The following is a 12,014-nucleotide window of genomic DNA, read 5'->3' on the forward strand; positions in this document are numbered from 1 at the left end:
GTGGTAGATGGTCAGAAGTGGCTGGTGGCCCTCCCTCGAGCTGGAGAAAGCTCCGGGCATCACTGGAGCTGCCCGGTACCGTGGGCCACCCGGCAATGCCAGGCCAGGCCTGGAATGGGAACTAAAATTATTTAGTTTGCCCAACTGAAAGGACCTCCTTTTTGCCACCAAAATATAACATTACAAGCACGGTTCTGGAATATTACCTACGTGTTTCTATTTGTGAGCTCTAAAGTGACGAATGAGAGCTGCTATTTGGTTTCCCCAATTATACGTTCATTTAAGCTGCTAGTAACCAAAAAGAAATAGTATTTGTGAAAGTTGCTAACAGAGTAGCTAGCACCTAGGATTAGTTTACAACTGTTAAATAAATCAGTAATAATGCCGCTTTACAACCTGTTACATTACAGTTTTTCTTTTCTTTTTTTAGCTCTAAAACAAATCCTGAAGTCCATAATTACCAGGTGAGCTATTGCTTTTAAAGGTTTTCGTGTCATACTTCTTAAAGTGTCTAAATTTTCCACACTGAGCAGTCATTGCACTTATAATCAGGTTTTGAAGAAATAACAGCAGTACATGTTTTTTTGAGAAAACAGTAAGAGGAGAGCCTTCTCCCCTGACCCCTGCTTCCTCTTGGTCATCTGAGCTGCCTGTTTTTCTTAACCTTGTGCACTGGCAAGCAGCAGGGATATATGTTCTAAGTTTCTGGGTGGTCAAACACAGCTTCTCAGGGGCACTCAAGTGAGGCCATTTTTTGTCCAAGTGTGTTCTAGGCCCAGGAAACATGAGTCCCTGGAGATGTGCCCCCAGGAAAGGATGTCTTGGTCACATGTTTGGGAAATGCTGCGTCCTTCATTCCCTTCTTGGATCTTATGGTGCCCATTGGGATGTCAAAAGTGCCGAAAAATCCTTCAAGGAAGACACGTTTTATTTTTTTAAATCCAGTGTTTTCCGCAAATCATTTGACTGTTGGACAACCTTCCCACCATAAGAAAAGCTGGCTTCCCCCACCACTTTCTGTTGGTGGTGTGTTCATTTCCATCAGTGGAATAGTGGTTTCTAGAACCTGCTTTGTAAAGCACTGTGCTAGGCCTGTTGCCTGCAGAAGGAGTGGAGATGGGTTTCCATGGCTGATGTTCTGCTCTTTCACAGGATGACCATCAAGGCCCGAACCCCTTGCCTGCCCACCAGCCACTGCTGTGGGTAGCTCTCGCTGGCTGTTCGCAGCCTTCTGTAACCTGGGTCCAACTTAACTTTTCTACATTTATTGTCCCTGCTCCTTAGCATACATCATGTGTTCAGTTCTTAGAGAATCACATCATTTTTTTTTTAACATCTTTATTGGCGTATAATTGCTTTACAATGGTGTGTTAGTTTCTGCTGTATAACAAAGTGAATCAGCTATACGTATACATGTATCCCCATATCCCCTCCCTCTTGCGTGTCCCTCCCACCCTCCCTATCCCACCCCTCTAGGCGGTCACAAAGCACCGAGCTGATCTCCCTGTGCTATGCGGCTGCTTCCCACTAGCTATCTATTTTACATTTGGTAGTGTATATATGTCCATGCCACTCTCTCACTTTGTCCCAGCTTACCCTTCCCACTCCCCATATCCTCAAGTCCATTCTCTAGTAGGTCTGCGTCTTTATTCCCATCTTGCCCCTAGGTTTGTTTTTTTTTTTTTTTTTTAGATTCCATATATATGTGTTAGCATACTGTATTTGTTTTTCTCTTTCTGACTTACTTCACTCTGTATGACAGCCTCTAGGTCCGTCCACCTCACTACAAATAACTCAATTTCATTTCTTTTTATGGCTGAGTAATATTCCATTGTATATATGTGCCACATCTTCTTTATCCATTCATCTGTTGATGGACACTTAGGTTGCTTCCATGTCCTGGCTATTGTAAATAGAGCTGCAATGAACATTGTGGTACATGACTCTTTTTTTTTTTTTTTTTTTAATTTTTATTTATTTATTTATTTATTTATGGCTGTGTTGGGTCTTCATTTCTGTACGAGGGCTTTCTCCAGTTGTGGCAAGCGGGGTCCACTCTTCATCGCGGTGCGCGGGCCTCTCACTGCCGCGGCCTCTCTTGTTGCGGAGCACAGGCTCCAGACGCGCAGGCTCAGTAATTGTGGCTCACGGGCCCAGTTGCTCCGTGGCATGTGGGATCCTCCCAGACCAGGGCTCGAACCCGCGTCCCCTGCATTGGCAGGCAGACTCTCAACCACTGCACCACCAGGGAAGCCCACATGACTCTTTTTGAATTATGGTTTTCTCAGGGTATATGCCTAGTAGTGGGATTGCTGGGTCGTATGGTAGTTCTATTTTTAGTTTTTTAAGGAACCTCCATACTGTTCTCCATAGTGGCTGTATCAATTTACATTCCCACCAACAGTGCAGGAGGGTTCCCTTTTCTCCACACCCTCTCCAGCATTTATCGTTTGTAGATTTTTTGATGATGGCCATTCTCACTGGTGTGAGGTGATACCTCACTGTAGTTTTGATATGCATTTCTCTAATGATTAGTGATGTTGAACATCCTTTCATGTGTTTGTTGGCAATCTGTATGTCTTCTTTGGAGAAGTGTCTATTTAGGTCTTCTGCCTATTTTTGGATTGAGTTGCTTGTTTTTTTTGATATTGAGCTGCATGAGCTGCTTGTATATTTTGGAGATTAATCCTTTGTCAGTTGCTTCGTTTGCAAATATTTTCTCCCATTCTGAGGGTTGTCTTTTCGTCTTGTTTATGGTTTCCTTTGCTGTGCAAAAGCTTTTAAGTTTCATTAGGTCCCATTTGTTTAATTTTGTTTTTATTTCCATTCCTCTAGGAGGTGGGTCAAAAAGGATCTTGCTGTGATTTATGTCATAGAGTGTTCTGCCTATGTTTTCCTCTAAGAGCTTTATAGTGTCTGGCCTTACATTTAGGTCTTTAATCCATTTTGAGTTTATTTTTGTGTAGGGTGTTAGGGAGTTTTCATTCTTTTACATGTAGCTGTCCAGTTTTCCCAGCACCACTTATTGAAGAGACTGTCTTTTCTCCGTTGTATATTCTTGCCTCCTTTATCAAAGATAAGATGACCATATGTGCGTGGGTTTATCTCTGGGCTTTCTCTCCTGTTCCATTGATCTATATTTCTGTTTTTGTGCCAATACCATACTGTCTTGTTTACTGTAGCTTTGTAGTATAGTCTGAAGTCAGGGAGCCTGATTCCTCCAGCTCTGTTTTTCGTTCTCAAGATTGCTTTGACTATTCGGGGTCTTTTGTGTTTGCATACACATTGTGAAAATTTTTGTTCTAGTTCTGTGAAAAATGCCGTTGGTAGTTTGATAGGGATTGCATTGAATCTGTAGATTGCTTTGGGTAGTATAGTCATTTTCACAATGTTGATTCTTCCAATCCAAGAACATGGTATGTCTCTCCATCTATTTGTATCATCTTTAATTTCTTTCATCAGTGTCTTATAGTTTTCTGCATACAGGTCTTCTATCTCCTTAGGTAGGTTTATTCCTAGGTATTTTATTCTTTTTGTTGCAGTGGTAAATGGGAGTGTTTCCTTAATTTCTCTTTCACATTTTTCATCATTAGGTATATAGGAATGCAAGAGATTTCTGTGCATGAATTTTGTATCCTGCTACCTTACCAAATTCATTGATTAGCTCTAGTAGTTTTCTGGTAGCATCTTTAGGGAGAATCACATCATTGTTGCCCCATAATTTTTTCCCACTGTTCCTTGGCCCACACTTGTCTGCTGGGAAGCTGTCACCTCCACAGAGCCTTCTCTGAGCCCCTTGATTGGAAATCACCGGCACCAGTGGTTCTCAGCCCTGCTGCATGTTAAAACCATCTGGCAAGCTTTAAAAAAATAATTGGTGCTTGGGCCTCAGCCTGGACTGGTTGAATCAGAAACTCTAGGGTGGGTGGGATCTGGGTATTGGCAAGCTGCAGTGCCTCTCTAAGGTGGTTCTGATGAGTGGCCAGGTGGGGGCCCTGAGCTAATGATGTGTCCCTGGCTTCCCAGCTTATCACGTGCTGAGAGGCAGCATCCATGTCTGATGACCCCCTAACATGGCGGCCAGCTTTCTTGTCCTGGGCGGGTGTGAATGTCCAAGGGACACTCCTCTCCTGGGTTTCTCTGCCCTATCACCAGTCTGGTTTTGAATGTCACAATAAAACTACTCCATGATGAGTTCACTTTGGAGCCTTATTCTAATCAGTCTCTTTCTGGATCTAATCAGTCTCATTACTGTAGATACTAACTCCTTAGATGGGGGCAGGGATCCCAGTGTACATTATCTTTATGAGACCTCCAAATTATGTTTCTGAAGAATTTTGTGATATCGCCTTCTGTACATGAAATCTTATTCCCAGTGTGCAGAACCTGGACATGACTTCCGAGTTGTAGGGAATTAGTGTAAAAAGTGCTTTGCACCTGGTAGGGGAAAGGTCAGCTTTCCTGATCTCCTTGCTGCCTTTGGGTTCTTGAAGCTTCTTAGTCAGAGTTTTGTTTTTTTTTTTTGTTTTTTTTTTTTTTGTCGGACTTTCAGGTGTGAGTGGCTAGAATGTTGTTGATGGGTGATTAGCGCTTGAAGGGGAGAAAAAAAATAAACAAAGCAAAGCATTCCCAGCTCAGCGCTGCCCTTTCCCCAGCAGCCTCGCAGGTATGCCCTTTCTCTGCATTCTCTGCTCAGAGTGAACGTCAAGGCGATTGTTCATTGAAATCAAATCCATGACAACTGTTACCTGGATGTTGTTCTTCTCTTAACATCTTTGGCAACCACTGGCCCTCTGCTCCTTGCCAGCCTTTAGAGGTGCCGTGATGAGAGTAAATTGACCAGGAAGAGAACATCCTGAGAAGAGGTGGCCCGGTAAGCATCTGAGCACTGAGAAAGGTTTCCAGGAAGGTGGTATTGCAGCATTGGTGTTACTCTGAGCCCAGCAAACTTAGCCGAATGCAAAGGACGGATTGCTGTGTCCTTGATGGGAGCACTATTGGCATTTGGAGAGGGACAGTTCTTCATTGCTTGGGACTGTCCTTAGAGTTACAGGAGGTTTAGCTTCCCTCTTCTCTGCCCAAGAGTTACAGGTAACCCTCCAGTCATTGTGACTAGCAAAACTGCACATACTCACTTCCAGTTGTCCCCAGGGAGGTGTAACGGTCCTGGTTGAGAACCATGTGGGTTAACATGAAAAAATACTCCTTGACAGCTTTAGAGGGTGTATAAATTACCAAAGGAGACCAAGGAAGGTTCTGGAATATCCTCCTTCCAAGTCTCTATGGATAAGGTGCCCACCTCTCTCCAATGCATCTGGTTTGGTTGTGTTTGAAGACAAGGTGTATAGAATAGAAGGTCCACTTCTATTCTAGGTTACTTTCTTTTGTTCAAGACCCAGTTGGTGGAGCCTCTTTTGGGGCCTTGGCTGTATGGCCAAAACGCCTGAAACGGTCCAGCTTTGGGCAAATCATCTATCACCTCTGGGTTTCTGTATCCCCTAAGAGAGAGAAATATGAAGTGACTATTTCCAGGAGATTCTAAAGCCCTGGTCAGCTTTCAGATTCTGCCACTGAAATGTTTTCTCCAGGTTCCTCTTTCCAGTAGGATGTCCTTTGGGGGCTGTGGACTTGCTGACAGGCATCCTTGAAGGAGAGGGGCCACTGGAATACAGAATAGTCAAGGAGGGCATCGCAGGTCCTTGAAAATGGAATGAACAGAATTGCTGAGAATTTTTCATAATAGAGAATGGACTTCTGCTTATTAACCAGAACAGCAGGGAGGGAGAAGAAGGGGAAGAAATAATTAAAAGAATAATGGTGGCAAGCCTGTGGTGACTTAAATGTCAGGAGAACCTAATTTGCCCCATAGAAAATTTAGCCTTGAAAAGCCCCAGGGCTTCTGACAGAGTCTGGGACCGCTGCCCTCTGCAGGCCAGAAGTGGACTGGCAGGCATCCTGCCACCCACCCAGGCCAGCCTTGTCTTCACCCCGGGCCGTTTTGTGAGTCATCAGTCCGGATCCATTTTCTCATGTTAAAATGGGCAAACTACTTCTTTCCTTCTGTTTTATCAGGATAATGGTGCTCTGGATGGTTTGGGGTTTTGTTTGTTTGTTTCTGGGACGGGGGCAGGGGGGTGTTTGTTTTGGATCACATTTTAGAAAGTTTTTTTTAACAAGAGAGAAAGAGTTCGCCCAGAGTCCTGCTGCCTTGGCATCCTCTGTTCAGTCCTTGTCTGTTTGCAGATGCAACTGTTTACACACAGTTGTCGTCATTTTCAGCAACGACAGAAATTGTTTCTAAAGAATAAATTACCCACATTCTCCCCGTCTCTCTGGCCCCTTCCATCCGGTTCCCTTGGGAGAGATGAATATTGCCTTGCCTGGGCGCTCTAGGGCACCCTTTCAAGGCAGATGCCTTCCGCTTTCTTCTTGGAGGGCAGCCCCCAGCCTTTGTCACGGGGGAAACGTGATATCCTGGGAAACGTGCGCTCCCCCAGCCAGGGTTCAGTAAGAGCCTCTCCATTCACAGCCGGTGAAGACCATTGAAAGCAAAGGGCATCTAATAATCGAGTTTGGTGTTTTATTTCTAGCCCCAGTATCACCCCAATCTCCACCCCAGCCAGCCTCGGTGGCACCCGCACTCTCCAAACATCAGGTAAGTACCTGAGCTCGTAGAGCCGTCCTTTCCCAAGCTCTCCTTTTCTACTTAGTTATGAGTTGAAATTCTGCATCGGAAACAACTGTTAAAGAGTTGTCTTGTCCTGGAAGAGATGAATAACTTGCAAAGCAAAATAAGCCGGTGATGGGTCTGGATTTACTAAAGTTATGCTTGACGAAATAAAAATGAACTGGGTGGGGTTTTTTGTTTTGTTTTGTTTTGTTTTGTTTTGTTTTGTTTTAGTCAGTCTGACCTCAGATATTTTGGGTTTGGTTTTATGTTTGAAATGTTACTTAAAATTTCTAAGTAACGTTTTCCTGTCCTGAGAATTCATTTACTAAAAATATGACTAAAGCTCAGGGACTTTTGTTGTGGGATTTTTTGAAAGGATTTTTTTTTTTCCAGGGATGGGGTGGAGGGTTGCTTTTTGTGGTGATGGATCTTTTTCTAAACCTAGGGGTGGGTAAACTTTTTCTGTAAAGGGCCAGATAGTCAATATTTTCAGCTTTGTGGTCTCTGTCACGACTACTCAACTCTGCCATGGTAGCTTGAAAGCAGCCACAGACGATACAGAAGTGAATGGGCCTGATTGTGTTCCCATAAAGCTTATTTATGAAAATAGACAGTGTGGGATCTAGGCTGAGGGCCGTGTTTACCCACCTCTGCCCTAACCTACCACAGTCCTTCCTAAGTAAACTGGCACCTGCCTTGTTGCATTTACGGTTAAGCTTGAGATTTTTTTTTTAATACCAGCTTTGTAAAGGCAAACGTTCCTCTCATGATTTGAATTTCAGATCAGTCTTAATTGGTGTTTATGTGTGAAGCTCTTTCAGAAACATAGTTGGTGAATTCAGTTTGCATAAAGTTATTTCTTAGTGAGATTGCTAGCCTTGCTCCTCGAGAAAGTGCGGCGAACGGAGTGATGGGAATAAATCCATTGAGAACAGGGCAAATGAGAGCAGTTAGTTCTTGATAGTTCTTACTAAGTTTGCTGGGGATCCTGTAGGACAACAGTGCAGTTTGATCATAAGCGCTTGATATTCATGTAACATTTAAAAGCAAGTTAAACTAGTGAAGCAATACTTCTAAATGTTTCTGTGTTGCAAAGGCCGTTTCTTTTCCAGACATGAGACACAGATTTATAGAAATGCTTTTTAATTTAACCTTGTGTTTACAAAATTTAACACTGATTTTTGCCTGTTTTACCATATTGGTTTCCTTGCGAGGCAGACCCGGCTGGGAGTGCTAGGGAGGCTGGACCAGTGCTGCTTGCAGGTGGCCTTGCTGCCTGGCAGCATCAGTGTCGCCTGCAAACTTGTTCATGCAGAGTCCCAGCCCCACCCCAGACCTACTGCCTCAGAATCTCTGGGGGTGGTTCCCAGCACATTGTGTTTTATCAGACTCTCCAGGAAAGGAGAATTATTTGGTCCAGCACTTTTGGAAAATGCTGCATGAGGCGTTCACAGTGTACAGTTCACGTGGCAACAGCTCTTGAGAATTCCCGTAGAAAAGGAACCTTTTTCACCACCACCTAGCTTTCCCCAGACTGACTTGATCATCAGACACCCTTTGAGGGATGATGGCACAACCATGGGCAGAGGTGTTCTCGACCTGGAAGTTGATAGAGGACCCGCATCTGAATTTTTAAAATACTTGAAAGTAGAAAATCCATTCATTTCCATCTGAAAGCCATCCCCATTTATGTGGTTCATGGTTTTTCTTGTCCGTTTCCTTTGTGCTTGTGTTGTTTCACTCACCTGTCTGAATTGTCTTCACACCCCCACTAACCACTCACTCTGCGAACAAAACAGGCCATCCTTTCAGGATGACAGGCCGCATTGGAAAGCATCGGCCAGTGGAGATGACAGCCATTTCGATTATGTCCACGACCAGAACCAGAAGAACTTAGGAGGAATGCAAAGTATGATGTATCGAGATAAACTCATGACTGCACTTTGAGAGACTGAAGCGTCTTACTTCCATTCACCATCATAGTTTCGTTACATCCCATGGAAAGTGTCTTGGCATCCCGTGGACGTTGTTGTAGAAATGTCTTCTAGGAATAGTTCTGAAAGGTGTTTTCAGTGTCTGTGTAAATATTTGAAAATAACCCCAATAGGTAGTCCTAACTTACTGTTGACTGCATTCTCAAAAAATGAAGGTAGTTAAAGGCTCAGGAATCGTTTTGATATTCTGATTTTAAAATTGGAGTATAAGTCTGTGTTTATCGTATTGCTGTGTACCTGATGTTTCTTTGTTATTTAATGAATGGGACCAAAGAAAACCAGAAAAACTTGGAAAGATCACTCCGTAGAGAGTACCATATAGTACAGTGGTGGGAATTGAGGTCACTGGGGCCCAGCCTCTGCCATTGTGTGATCTTGGACAGACCATCTCCCCTCTGTTGGCCTCATTTTCCCCGTCTGAAAAGAGCAAGTTGGACTAAATGATCACAAGGTCCTCTCTAGCTCTACAATTCTGTGATTTATCAACATTTAATATTCTTAGGCTGAGGACATAACATTCAGACCTTCTTTAACAGAGGGTTACCTCTTTCAAAAGCTGAATAAAGTATATAATACGTTAAAGGTTATATCAATACAGGGAGATTTTGAATTTCCTATCTTAAAGCAGTTTAGTCACTTTGAATTCTCGCAGTTTTATTAATCAGAAATCACATAGCCTTTATTTTTATAGAAGTTGCTGCTCAAGTACAAGAATAATTTTTTAATGTCTTAACGATTGGTGCTGCTAACTTGCGTGCTTTCAGAAGACATAATTATGAATGCACACTGTCAGAATATATAGAGTTTGAGGGTTGGTTTTTATCCTAGGCTTCATTCTTTTAAGAAGCAACATGCAATATGAGATGCATTTATGGCTCAAATTGAAGCGTGTAAAATTTTAGTGAAGTTGTGCCAAAGCATCCCGTGCAAGAGGATAGGAGGGTGTTGCACAGTCTTTCTGTAGAACCAGAAATCAATATGTTGCCTTTTAGGGTAGAACTCGTACCAAACTCTTTATCTCCCACTCCGTTTCAAGCCCCCGAGTAAGACCTTTTTTTCCTCCTGATAGGTAGGCCTGAGATACTTTCCTTAGTATTTTTGTGAAATCAATTCTTGTGCCATTTTTTATATATGTAATTGTAATTTGGCCCTTTTAAGCCTTTTTAAAAAAAAAAAAAATGTGTTTCCCTCCCTTGAGATAGTTTATTGCCAAAATCTGATCTTTTTTTTTTTTTTTTTTTTTTGGTTACCACAAAAATCTATCCAGAAGGAGGGAATCCGCTGCACACCCTGCACAGTGGAGTTGATCACCTATAAACGCTCCCTAAGATACATGTTTACGGGTGTATTTCCTTTTAGCAGATGTTTTGGTCCTCGGTTTACGTGCTGCATACAGATAGTTGTGTTCTGAATCCTTTGACTTCATTGATACATTTTTACAAATGTGTTTCTGAGGAATAAAGATTATTCTTGCTTTTTTTTTTTTTTTTTTTTTTTTTTTTGGCTCCATCTTCCCTTTGTGCTGCACAAGAGGTATCATTTGTGGGTGAAGTAGGTGATGGGACTTCGGGAGTCTGAAGGGGAACATTCAGTTAGGTGGCATGGAGTAAACTCATCCTGGAATGAGGTTGCTCTTAGGAAGGGTGGCCCTTTTTGTAGGCTCCGTGGCTGAGGTGTTTATTCATCTGGGGCAGCTTTGGTGGAGGTTCTGATCACAGGTGGCAGTGGGGTTTCCGCTGTAACAGTCCTGTGGTGAGGGTGGGTGTTTGCCCTGGCGACTGCTGCTGTTTCCGGCAGAGAGACCTCCAAACCTGTGTCCGTGGCCTCCTGGAGGTTTGTGTGGCCTCCTGGAGATTGTATACGACTACCTAATAACCTCTAATAAATACCTTTCTGCCTAAAGTACCTTGAGTGGATTCAATTGTCTGCAACCAAGAGGTCTAACCAGCGTGCATACGTTATGACCTCCTAATTGTTAAAGGAAGTGTACGGTTTTTATCCTTCAACTTGGCGGACCTTTCTCTACTGCATTTGACAGTGGTGACCACTCGCTCACAGCTTCTTGAAACTAATCCCTTGATTTCTGTAATCTCTGCTTCTCTAGCCCTTGGACTTTTTCTTCTGTCTTTGTCACAGCCTCTTTTTCTGTCTTCCTGTTAAATATTGGTGTCCTCCCAGGGTTCTTCCTCTGCCCACTGCTTTTCTCCCTGATCACAGTCTACCTGCCCTTCTCGTCTTGTCAAGATTTTATAAGCGCTGTTGACTCTGAAGCTATTATCTCTAATGCAGACTACTCTGTGAGTTTTTATACTGACATTTCAACTTGTATATCCTTGTACACCTCAAACGTCACATGTCAAAACTTAAATTCATCCTCTTTTACTGAAAAAAACAAAACAAAATAGCTTCACCTGAATTCTCTTCTTTCTCACCATGGTAAGCATTTATACATCATCCACAGCACCTCTCCCTTTGCCACCCATGTCCAGGCGGTCCTCAGGTCTGTTCAGCTTGCCTCCTTAGTATTTGTATGTAGCCCTTCCTCCCTCCTTATCAACACTGATCTTGTAGCAGCATCTTCTGTCCGGCTGAGAGGTGCTCTTGCTGATCTCTCTGACTCCAGTCTCCCGACGAGCTCATTCTCCTCACGATCACTGGAGCGATCTTTCTAAAACACCATCTGATTGCGTTCTTGCAGTGCTTGATATCTGCCAGGGTTCTCCATGACCCGCAGGATGAAGTCCAAGGCCTTCTCTGGAGTTCCCCCGCTCTCTGCTCCTGTCCTGTTGCTCTAGCTAGCGTATTTTTCCCCCATTTCTCACCCTCCTGTTTAAACTCCTACAACACCAAACTGCTTGTAGTTCCTGGCATTCACCGTACCCTGCTGTCACTCCCATCTGTGCCTTTGCAAATACTGTTCCTTCTGCCGAAAATGCTGTCACTCCCGTCCTCTTTGCCCGACTCCTGCTCGTCCCTTAAGCCTCTGCTCAGACGCTGGCTGTCTTCTCCCAGGGACTCTGACTGCCTCCACCCACCTCTGCAAATTGGGCTAGTTCCTGTGCTCTGTTCCTCTACTCCCCACAGCCCCCGTGTATATCTATGATGTACTCACTATTTTGTGTTAAAACTGCCTTTCTTATTCATCTCATCTTGGAGGCTGTACGTTCCTTAAGTGTAAGCTCTGTGTCACGCTCTCCTTTGTTCCCCGGTGCCTGGTGAGTAGCAGGTGCTCAATGAATGTCTGTTCAGCAGATGAATTATTCTGCATTCATTCTAAAGGAAACACCTAACCAGATAACAGGCAGGGATACGTCACTCCTGAGCTGGTCTGAAGGTATCTGAACAGCCGT

The 12,014-nt window shown here is 43.6% G+C and overlaps 1 protein-coding gene across 2 annotated transcripts in view; it reads left to right on the top strand.

The window, feature by feature from the left end:
• Positions 1-12,014, top strand: part of EPB41L4B (erythrocyte membrane protein band 4.1 like 4B) — a 146,380-nt gene that overhangs the window by 71,625 nt on the left and 62,741 nt on the right. The window contains exons 14-16 of one of the 2 annotated variants that reach the window (XM_068553263.1): positions 431-464; positions 6,591-6,655; positions 8,470-10,566. In XM_068553263.1, coding sequence (XP_068409364.1) covers positions 431-464; positions 6,591-6,655; positions 8,470-8,617 — 247 coding nt within the window. In that variant the 3' untranslated portion in view covers positions 8,618-10,566. Of the gene's footprint in view, positions 1-430; positions 465-6,590; positions 6,656-8,469; positions 10,567-12,014 lie in introns of those variants that run through there. The other variant, XM_068553262.1, reaches the window with a different exon arrangement.

This window comes from Eschrichtius robustus, chromosome 10, assembly GCF_028021215.1.
Source record: "Eschrichtius robustus isolate mEscRob2 chromosome 10, mEscRob2.pri, whole genome shotgun sequence".
In the NCBI taxonomy this organism is placed as follows: Eukaryota; Metazoa; Chordata; class Mammalia; order Artiodactyla; family Eschrichtiidae; genus Eschrichtius; species Eschrichtius robustus.